General features: G+C 37.5%; 1 protein-coding gene across 1 annotated transcript; it reads right to left on the bottom strand.

Moving 5' to 3' along the window:
* Positions 1–383: 383 nt before the first annotated feature.
* On the bottom strand, positions 384–10,295 carry LOC149020912 (peroxisomal fatty acid beta-oxidation multifunctional protein AIM1-like). Its single transcript, XM_089149141.1, has 18 exons — positions 10,048–10,295; positions 9,729–9,800; positions 9,245–9,307; positions 9,080–9,136; positions 8,864–8,931; positions 8,648–8,729; positions 8,506–8,561; positions 7,436–7,738; positions 6,961–7,047; positions 6,005–6,179; positions 5,699–5,820; positions 5,058–5,221; positions 2,935–3,189; positions 2,352–2,473; positions 2,134–2,255; positions 1,772–1,920; positions 1,393–1,531; positions 384–666 (listed from the first exon to the last, which is right to left on the bottom strand). The coding sequence occupies exons 1-18, from the start codon at positions 10,139–10,141 to the stop codon at positions 622–624; spliced, it is 2,175 nt and encodes a 724-aa protein (XP_089005267.1). The 5' UTR covers positions 10,142–10,295; the 3' UTR covers positions 384–621.
* Between the last annotated feature and the right edge of the window lie 1,541 nt (positions 10,296–11,836).

The raw sequence follows: 11,836 nt of genomic DNA, 5'->3' as shown, positions 1-11,836 counted from the left end.
TAGGGGCAAAATATTATAGCCTTGATTGGGACCAAGGACGGGCTTGGAATTACTCTTCAGCTCATCGAGCCTGTCCCCACCCATCTCTGATTTTTTGCCCTGATTCTCGTCTAATCCTAGTCCTAATTTTTCCCTTGATGCTTGATCTCAATAAATTAAAAACATGGATAATAATTCGGCCAATCAGTACGAGAATAGACTTGGCTCCGCCCTTTGGGGCTTAGGATCAGAGACAATAATCCATGACCCCAAATTAGAATCAAGACGGGAATAAATTCAGATTAAAGTATATAAGGCTGGGCTTGAGATTGCAAATACACGATCCAGCCGTACCACCCACCCTTTCCCCCGACAACCAATGCCAAAACGTAAAAAATTAAAAAGAGGAGCCATAATGATGGACGTTGGGAGCAAATGGGTTGTCGCCGTGAGCAAAAATTTAAGCAAATGGGCTGTTGCCGTGAGCAAATATTTAACTTATTTTTTTCACAAAAAAATGATATTTAACTTACTTCTCAGTGTTTTCGGCAATGATTACCACCGATATTTATTACCTACATCGAATTGGAACATTTGCGGGGAAAAAATGGCAAAGACAGAAAAAGCCGTTGAAGGGCTAATCTACATGCGTGACATCGAAGCTTGAGATGACTCAGCCGGTGCACTCTGAAAGAAAACAGGAAAAAGTGTTAGCAGAATATTCATTCCTCAAGGCCGATGTGCTTATAAACACTGTAACAGAAACTGAATATCAAAATCCTTTTCATATAAAATTAAAGGTCTGTTTGGTTACATGAATCTAGAGATTTCAAATCTCTAGATTCATGAATGCGAGATTTATACCCGTTTGATTGTGAAAATCTCTAGATTCATCTTTTTACACTAAAAACGTGAATCTGTAGATTTATAGGTATAGGGTGAAATCCAGAGATTTCATTTCTACTATAAAAATAATAAACATTTGTACATTCACAAAAATTACAAATGAATCCATAGAATTCATTCTACATACTCAATTAACCAAACAGTTAATTTTATAAATTATGACTCCATAAATTTGAAATCTATAAATTTGAAATCTCTAGACTCATGTAACCAAACATGCCCTAAATCAATGTGGCACAAAAAGTATAACAACGTTTAATGTATATGTCTTTCATTCTAAACTTTTCTCCTATCTTTTTTAAATGCAATTGTTTGAAGTTTTCATTAAAACGAACAGTGGAAAACACATTTTACAGGAAAATTCTTCACTGTAATGTTTGTGTAGTGTAATTCACCAGCTATGATGAAGTGCGAGACTTTAAATATCTGTATTGGTGAGTAGAAATGTAGAATACAACCTTAATTATGCCACATTCATCTAACAGAATTTAAAGGAAGAGTAGTTACCAAGGTCAGGCGCTTTCTTGCTCTTTCTTCCAGAAACTTTGATGGTTTAAAGAAGCTGCCATAAATTTCCGACCATTTCTTGAGATTTGTGAAAATGTATTCAGACCCAACTGAATCGGCCCACAATACAAGACCCCCGCTGCCATAAAAGAGAGTTGGGAGAAGAAAAAAACTGTAAGCATATGTTACAGAAAATGAAAATATGTTTCTGGAGACAATTATTTCAGCATATCCTCAGAAAATGAAAAAGCTTCCAATGGAGAAGAAACGTATGTTAGCAGCGCAAATTCAACATCCAATCAATCGTTTCGGGGATTTGCTGGAAATAGAAGAAAGCAATTTGAGTAAAAGATTGGGTTACCATCCTGGAATCACTCACCGGTAAGATGGGAAACCCATCCCGAGAACTGATGCAACATCAAGGTCTGATGCTCGAATAACTACTCCTTCATCCAAAACACGGCAAGCCTCATTCACCACTGGGAAGAGTATCATTTCCAGGATTTCTTGGTCGGTCACAGATACAGGCTACAAGAGATTGTTCGTTAAGTATGTCAGAAAAGTCACCAATCAGCTCAACATACTTGAGGTTGCACGAATGAGACAGGACATCAAGCAATATAGCTTAGGTGATAAATAAACAAAGCAAATAAATGTTTGCCAATCATTACAGAAGATTTGATGAACATTGTCTTTTAGATGGGTAACAGCAATTATCAATGAAGAGGATAAGTGAGAAACCTTTCCACCAGGCATAACGTTAGTAAGTCTTCTAGACTCTTCAATGATTGGAAGCACAGAAAGGTCAGGTTTTGGCTTGCTTCCTTTTTCATACAAGTAATATCCTTTACCATTGTTTTTACCTGAAACAGAAAAAGAATCCGTAAGATAATATTGACATGAAATAGGTTGTGAAATGAGTAATATAGGGCTATCTACTAGGTGGAATTTTCCAATACCATTTCGTCCATTTTTCAGCAGAAGTTCGACTAATGGAGATCTGAATGAACGATCTGAGAAAGCATTTATAAGCACACTCCCAGCTGCCAAGGCAACTCCATATCCAGCCACGTCCTGAAGCCTGTTAATAAAACCACAACCAAGTGTTACTTCTTCATCCATATGGAAACCACCCACATAGATATGCATTCACGTATCCAAGCAGGACTCCTTCATGCATGAACATGCAAGTATGTCGATGAAAATAAGAACAAATGAAAGTACAGGACCAGGAAAATTTTCAGATTAAGATATTGATGTGTGGTATCCATCCATAAGAGCTACAAATTTTCTTATGTGTTACTTATCAACCAGGAAATGCTCTTTGCCACTGGTATTACTTGAATTGCATAAAGAGGTTTTAGCCATTAACTCGAATATGTGGTCAACTTTGGACGCAAACAAGACATAACACATTGTACTTTGCTACGTACTTTGAGCTCATGTTGTTTGCTGGAATAGCAAAATCCATGGATGTCACGCAAAAACATGTATATCCACAAGGAACATGCAATGAGTAGTGTTGAAAGAGAAGAATATTACTGGAAAGGGCCCATTGGCATCCCAAAATTGCTGATTACTCTGTCAATTCTGAATACATCCACGCCCATGTTAGCCAAGAAATGGGCTGCTTGAGAGTATGGGAAGAAAGTGCGGTTAACTGCAAAGCCAATGCAGTTTCCTACAACCACTGGTACCTTTTTTATTAACTTTCCAACTGTCATCAGGTCAAGTATTACTTGTGCAGAAGTCTTCTCCGTCCGAACAATTTCCAAGAGTGGCATAATATGAGCGGGACTGTTGATCATAGAGAAAATTAGAACTAAAATATATGAGAATTGAAGAACAAAAACATTTGAGTTAAATACCAAATCTGCACAGGGGAAAGAATGAGATTCCTAATATATTAGTTGGTGGAAATCAGCATGTTGATATTGTAATCTTCCTGTACAGCACCTTGCCCTCGTGCAGCAGAAGAAAACCATCTCATGGATATGCATGCTAAATTCAAAATATATGCCATGATGCAGTTATCTTATCAGTATCTAAATATTTGTCCATGAAGATGTCAAATGATGACCCAAGAACAAGTACACCAAACACAATGAAGCATAACTATAGCTGCCAAACTACGATGGTTAAGAACTTCTAACATCCACATTCATCCTGCTTTCAGAAATCATGAGAGGGGAACTGTCTAAAGTAGCTTATGAAGTAGGAGATTCATGTCTGAGTGTTAATTCAACAGAAAAAGAACAAGCTTGTCGTCCAACTAATTAAGCAGCTTCATTTAGGTAGACTTCACTCTTCTGCATAGGTTGATCATTTAGCAATTCCAGTACAAGCATCCTTCTTGACTGCACCAAGGCAGGTATAGAATTCTCCAAACTGAGAAATAATTTTTAGGTTGGGCCTAAACACATATATTAGCACATGAAAACCCCTCCTGGAACCTTAGCTGCTTGAAATTTCTGCAAGGCTGGGTCACTTCTGGCAGGAACATATGCTTAATGGTGGATAGCTACTTAATACCAAACCAAAAGCAAACCACTAAGTAGTTGAGCCCCCAAAAAAATTTGACTTGTCACACCTCACTAACAATCATTCCAGAGCTCCAGCTTGTTTTAAGAGCAAACACCCCGAACAAAGAGAAGAAATGATAATTAAATAGACTTGGTGGTAAATGTAATCATGTTAAGAAATTTCAGCGAAACTTGCTGATAACCATGGACAGAACAAGGAGCAGGCCCAGCAGAACGAACCGACAACAAGAAATCAGGCCACCCTAAAACAGCGAATCTATTGATGCAGTGTTCGACATATGGAAAAACGAAATCACAGGCGAAATCGAAAAGTTGTTAAGTTTCACCGAAATTTCGCAGTGTCTTTACCCTTGCTATAAAAAAGTTCGAAATCTAATCAAACGATTCCAAAATTTCAAGGTTTCAGTAGTTTACTTGAAGCTCTGCATTAGTAGAGAATCTCCGGGTCTTTCCCCCCCCCCCCCTCAGCAGGCCTTTCAGATACTGTATCACTAAAAAGCATCAATCCAATGTTTCATTGATTTGTGCAAAAAAGATGCTGCACCTCAGCAAGTGAAATTGGAACTCTTCCATACTGAAATTTTGAACAGTTTCTTTTTCTTGGTAGAAATTTTTTTCAATAACTTAAGTGCTTGCCAGAAGGAAGTATATTTTCGTTTGAGGGGATAAGACCCTAAATCACCTTTTACTTCATCGTAATATTGCTTATTCGATTCAAGGTTAGATCATTAAAATAGCAGCATACTAATACAGCTAGGTGAACTTATTGTTGTCTCCTGGGGTCTTAGTTCTGCTCTTCGGTCTTCTTCTTAAAGACCTTGTTCTCTTGCTTTCGTTTCTTTAATATAATTATTTATTCATCCAAAAAAAAAAAATACAGCTAGGTGAAATCAGCATCTTCGTCAAGTGCTCCTTGTAACTCGCGTTTAAACTATTGAATGTGCTTTGATTTGATTCAAATTATTCATTGTCAAGTGCCATCTCTCTACTGGTCAACATATTTATGCAAGCAGCACCTATGTATACTACTCTCCCCTTTTTTTTTTTTTTTTTTTTTTTTTTGGGGGGGGGGGGGGTAACGGGGTTGGGGGAACAACGAGAGAAAAGGGAATAGTTGACTACCTGAAAAAATGTGCGCCAATAATACGATCTTGAGAACTGGTCTTTTCTCCAACTATATTGAGATCAATAGTAGAAGTATTTGTGGCCAAAATACAGTGAGGAGGACAGATCTTCTCAATTTCACTAAATATTGATTGTTTCAGGGGAATGCTTTCAATGACAGCCTGCAGATTGGAAACAAACTTCATAAAACAACTTTTTGAACCTTTCGAGATACCAAAAGAAAATAAAAAGTACTTCACAAGTATATTTTAGGTCCTTCAAAGCATCATACAAAAGGGTTTAAGAACAATAGCAAAAAGAGTAGCAGCCATGCACTCTGTAACTCGGCTAATACTGCAAATTGTTATCTATTCTGGGAATCCCACTCTAGTTTACTGCAAAATGGGACTTCTCCCACTGAAAACATACAAAAGAGTTTCCAGGCCCAGGATCTTTGAAATCATAAAAATGTTGTAGCATATTTAATTAACCAAAAAAAGGAGTCATTCAAGATGAAAAAAATATCCTGAAATACTATATATCTCGAGGACAGAACCAAAGAGCCCATTTTGAAGTCCAATTGAATTCATTAACATAAACTCAGTGGTTGGATCACTAACAGAGAACAGGAAGAAGACATAAATAAGTACATGGCCCACCTCTATAACCATATCCACGTTTTTAAATTCTGAGTAATCCAGTGCTCCCTTCAGAATTGAGAGAGCTTTATCTGCCTTCACCCGTGTCAATTTTCTTTTTGCTACCAGACCTTGAACATTTTCTGCATGTTTTCTACTTGTGAGTACAAAATTCGACAACAGCATAATATTTATAATAATAAAGCACATGCAAATGACGTTGATCATGTGATCTTTTTGGTGTGTCTACATCATTTGTAATGGACAAAAACCATTAGCTGTAAGAAGCTTCTGTAAGGAAAAAAGAGCAGAAAGAAAAAAAGAAACCTTCTATAGCTTTCATCCCCTTCTGCAGGTACTCTGCATTGATTTCCTTGAGAATGACTGGTGTATTGCTAAGGATAAAAGCTGTTGCTATTCCAGAACCCATCAGACCTCCACCAATAACAGCAACTTTCTTGATAGCCCTTGGTTTCAGCCCAACATTAGTAACACCAGGTACCTTCACAAAGCACAACCAAGAAAGGTTCATACAGAAGGCATAGCAGTTGGCTCATCTGGTCAAATAAGCAGCAAATCAATCCTTGGTATGGCCATGGACACAATTCCCCGTACACCATGAGCACCAGATCTCAAGAGGTTGTAAACTTGTAATATCACAAGTTTCCAACATTGAACACAAAAACAATTAAATGGATAATAACGAAGATCATATATACCAAGGGTACTAAACTATATCCATCTTTGACAAACCTATCAGATACTTATCAATGTGGCTACCAAAATAGCACTTCAATTCAGCATTTTTTATTGATATCTGGCATACTACCACTGTCACGGCAATGCAGTATTTTATAGTTGGAAATTTTCAAGCAGGAACATTGATTCCCAATTACTAACATCGGATCCAGCATAGTAAAATGACTACATGGGTATACCAGAGAGTTTGTGGTTGCTATTGGACAAAACATACAAATTTCAACCGTGTCCCAGAAAAACATCCACTTTCTTTGAAAAGGGGGAAAAATGAAGAAAAACACTTCAAAATATTTTGAACGTGGATAAAAAATAGTTGCCAAGTCATTCATGATCAAGCATGCTAACAGATTAGATCCAACCATATATACTAATATACACCATCAGGTCCATGTTTTATTTTATCTGGAATCCACAATAATGAAAACATAACCTCACAACTAAGGATAAAATAAAACACAGTGGTAGAAATTAAGAGAGGTATGACGGAATAGAATTTACATGTCCATGTTTATAGAGAGGTTCACCTTAGATGTGGCACGTTGGGAAAAGAAGGAATGCACAAGACCTTGTGATGTACTTGATTGAACCAGCTCTTTGAATACTTTTGATTCCTGCAATCACCATAATCCGGATTAGTCAATCATCAAACATGTATTGGAAGCAAGAGCAACTCAAGCAGGATGCAAGCACCCTAGAAACAAAGACATGGCAAACAAGTATTTTCCCTTCACTTGATCTTAGGTAATGCTTATTCCTGGGGGTATATACATTCTCAACCCCCCCCCTTCTTTTTCACCAGCTTTTCACTTATTAATTCCTTTTTCCCTTCACCTTACTCAGGCTAGACTGGGTTTTAAAAGATTGTCAGAATTTAAAAAACATTACAACTTATGATGAATTCGTCAAGGAAGGGGACAAATGGAGTAAGAGAATCCTTATTAGTGTAACCAAACACCAAATACACCAAAAATTCACAAGTCCCTTAAAAAGCGGATATACCTTCAAAACACCAGAATATCCTCCAAAAACAATGCCTTCCTCAATAACATCAAGGCATGCTTGATGCTGGGGCATATTGGGAGCAGTCACCCTTGCCTCTTGTCGAGCTCGTTTTAACACCTCACGTGCCTCAGATAGTGAACCAAGCCTATCAGTCCTGCGAAGAGAAGATGCCCAGGGTCTGCGCTGTTCAGCAATGTCTAAAGCCCAGCGTCGAGATGCAGTTAGCAACTCCTCCGAAGATACAACAGCATCAATAAGACCTAGCTTGTTCCCTTCTTCAGATGTTATTGATTTGGACTTCTGCATAGGATTATAAGCACATGAGGATCAGCTCCACACTGAAATTTAATCCAAATATGCAAACTTAATTTCATACGTAAAATAGAAGAAGTTTCTTACTTTCTTTCTCTCTTTTTTTTTTTTTTTGGGTGGGGGGGGGTGATGGGGGTGTCAGGTTTGTGTATGATCAAGACTTAATAAACAACCAGTTGTTGGTTTCACTCCTCTACATCCCCCCCGGGAGTGCAAAAAACAGAGCTCCATCTCATGGCTGGAAATCAGGGTAAAAAATTGAAATTCCACAATGTTCTCGGTTGAGGTCCCAGGTCTTCAAGTACAATTTATACTTGATGTCAAATGAAAATGTGGATGAGCTCTTCCTAGAATTTTGCTCCAATGTGCTTGGACTTGGACCATGATATGTTATACTGGAAACCTGAGGCTCATGTTGTCAGAACTTCTCAAAGAGGAAATCAAGCAAGTCATTGAGGTTCTTACACTTTCAAAGCCAAATCGATGGAAGTTCTGATGCCCAACCCATTCTCAAACTTAAGATGCTAGATCAAGTTATGGCAATGTAGACACTAAAGATTCATAGTTTGCACACTTCGTCTGGCTGACATTATCTTTACCATTCACTGTTGATTTTATAAAAGTACACCATAAAGCTTCTGAGGAAGTCAAAGGTTCCCTTCTTTGGGTCATGGGTGCTTGGAGTTTGCATGTAGAATCTTTTCAACACCTATCCCTATGGCCTTCCTATTTTATAAGGACAGGAGCAGACTTACCAGCATCATCTCAACAGCCTTTGATACCCCTACAAGCCTTGGAAGACGTTGAGTACCTAAATGTAAGCAAAAATTGCTTAAATCAACGATGCATTAAAAATAGCAAGATAAAAGTAAACATACAAAAGAAAGAATCTACAACCTCCAAAACCAGGAATAACTCCAAGTGTTAACTCTGGCAAGCCAAGTACTACTTTTGGAGCAGCAATACGTGCATGACATGCCTGTGTATGGTTAATCAGAAGAGATTGATGGCTGAGAACTGAGTTAACATCTGAACAGCCTACTTATAAGAGAAATGAGATGAGCTGGTCATTTAGGAGGGGGTTGGGAAGGGAAAAGGAACAAAAATCCGAACCAGTGCCAACTCTAGGCCACCTCCAAGTGCAAGCCCCTCAATAGCAGCAACAGAAGGCTTCTTTGCATCTGAAGTTAAGAGCAAGCAAGACAACGCCACACGTTAGAAGAAATGTTTCTTAATCATTTTGGGAGTTCACTAAATGTGATGAATTCCTCGTCAGATAAACATCATAACACTGCTAGAAAAACCCCAAACTATGAGTCAGGAAACCACCTTCCATTGCGCTGATCGAAAGATCCACTGTAACATCAGGCAACCGTGAAAGATCCCCTGCCAAAGAAATCAACATTTTTTATCACTTTCCAAATTCTCTAGGCAATAAAAATCCATTTAAGTCACCACTCATTTAATTGCATAGGATACTGTGATGATTTGTACCATCTTTGTGGATATCCTCAAAAACACTGATGTCAAAACCACCAGAAAATCTCCCACCTCCACCTTTGTAAGAAGAATAAACCAGAATCAGATATCCAAAATAAATTAGATTAAAAATTAACGAAAATAAGCAAAATACAACGAGATCATGAAAAGGATAAATTAGATTAACAAAATAAAGCTGTTCAACACATATTTAAACCAGATGCCCCGCTAAATAAAGACTGTTTCGTCATCAAGGTATGGTCAGTAAGATTTACATATCTCTCTCTGCAAGTGTAAAATTGATCACTCTGCTCTTGGTTAAATTGACCCTGGCCAATTACCAAAACCTTTTGGTTGTAGCCCCACTCTGGCACCATACCATAGGACCATAGGTAATAGCAAAGATATATACCACGTAAAGCAGTCATCGCAAACACGATCATCGTTATAAAGTCTTAATAGAGGCGATTCAATCAAAGCAACAGCGTTTGAAGCTTACCGATTATGACAATAGCTTTAACATCAGCTCTTTTCATCGCCTCGGCGTATAAATCCTTCAAACCAAGAAGAACTGTATTTGAAATAAACAAAGGCTTCCAAGGATCAGCAAATCGCTCAAAAAATGGAGTAAAAGTCAGAAATAACACCGTAAGAATCTTCCAAAACGATCGACAACTGAACAGAAAATGCGTAATGAAACCACAAACAATTCCGCGATAGTAGCCAAAGCCAATGCACTATTGAGAACACAGCATATCGCACAATCATTCCAAAACAATGCGAAATCGGATAGCAGAAAAGATGGATCTGAGGCTTACTTGCAGGAGCTAACGCATTAACAGGAGGATTAGAGACGGTGATGACGGCAACTCCATCGCTACCGACCTCCATCTTGAGTTTATTGTTCGCCATGGCTTGAAATCTGCAGAATCAAACACAATGAGAGGGTTCTTCCGCTACAAGTTCCGAAGCTGAACCACTCGCGCGAATGTGAGGGAGGGAGATGAAGAGCCAAGGTGTGTTATAGCGTGAAATTAGTGTCGGAAGAACCTTTTAAAGTTTGTTTTCAACAACCCAACGTTTTCCACTGCATTTCCATTGCCACATTTATCCCACGTGAATCGAATCGAGTCATGTTTTTCCGCATACTTAAAATGTTGCCAACGCAGAGTTGTTCTAGCAGTTGAAACCAACCCCTTTTAAACAAGTCGTGAGTTAGATAGACATATTAATATTCTCATCCCCCGACTTCTTAAAGCCTCTTTGTATCAAAAAAAAATGAAAATAAATAGTTTACCAGAAAAAGAAAAATAAATATAAATAATGGTTTTAATCTTCGTCACAGTAGTTTTTTTAAGTGGTAAGTTTACATTGGGGGAATACTATTAATATAGCTCTCGTCCTATTTTTCACTGTTAGATTTGACAAGTTTGGATTTGAATATGTTTTTGTATCCTAAATTATTAGAACATTAAAGGTCCACTTAAGCAAGGTTCCGGTATCAAAACCTTGTGAATGCAAAAAATCCCTGCTAGGAGATTCACTCACCACAACCAGGTGTGCAACCTGAGTCGAACACCGGATTAGTCAGGGCAAAGCGTTGGAAACCGCGTTGGCAACCAAAAAAAAAAAAAGGCGAAATCACATCATACATAATAATAATAATATGATTAGATTATATATATATAAGGTAATATCATATATAAATATATATATATATAAATAGATATATATATATATAAGGAAAGTCAAATAATAAAATTATGTGAAAAGATTTCGAAGTGCTGATATTTTACACATGAAAAGATTAACATAATGGTATTTTTACAGAATTCTTCAAAGTACCAGAGTTAATAGATAATCAAATACTATTATTTTACACATGGAAAGAAAATTAAAAATATTTTTTTGAGATAAACTTCAAAAAGAAATAGAAAGAGAGTCATAATCCCCCGAAAATTTATCCAGTTGTTAGAAATGAACCTTAACCTTTTGATATGATGTTAAGACACATGTCATACATCTAAAAAAAATGAATGGTCAGAAATAGACAGGATTTTAGTCTATAGCCCACCTTTCTTCTTGCCAAAATATGAAAACTTACGGTTTGGATGGGGTTCTTTTCACCCTTCTTTTATTGTCTTATTTCATTATCCCAAGTATTTAAGCCTTGCAAGATGGTCACTATCTCTTTGGGGGAAATAAATCTCACAAGTGAAAGTTGGATTGAAATAAACATTTACAGTTTCACCAAAAAAAAACGAAAGAAATGTTTACCCAACTGTCATGAAAGATACCTTGGACACCAGATTCTCGTTCCCTTTCAAATCAATTTCACTAACATTTTCCAAGCCATATTCCCATGGTTTGAAAAAACTAAAAATTTCATATGGTTGTCGTCTTCTCACCTAATATGAGAGAGAAGCCAAAAGACAAGAAAGAATTAGAAATAAACAACTACATTAGAAAGTTGCAACTAACAAATTTCACGTGTGAGAGAGCCCAGATGGTCCCCTTCTTCGATGAGCTCTGTACCTAAATCCGCTACTGGTCAGTCACCCCGGGGGTCCTCATTGACCTCACGGTTCAGCTTGGTCTCGTCTTCAA

This window comes from Hakea prostrata, chromosome 3, assembly GCF_041222555.1.
Source record: "Hakea prostrata isolate BN-2017 chromosome 3, UWA_Hpros_2, whole genome shotgun sequence".
NCBI classification, from domain to species: domain Eukaryota; kingdom Viridiplantae; phylum Streptophyta; class Magnoliopsida; order Proteales; family Proteaceae; genus Hakea; species Hakea prostrata.
Note: the sequence above shows the minus strand (reverse complement) of the source record. Positions and strands in the feature narration are given on the sequence as shown.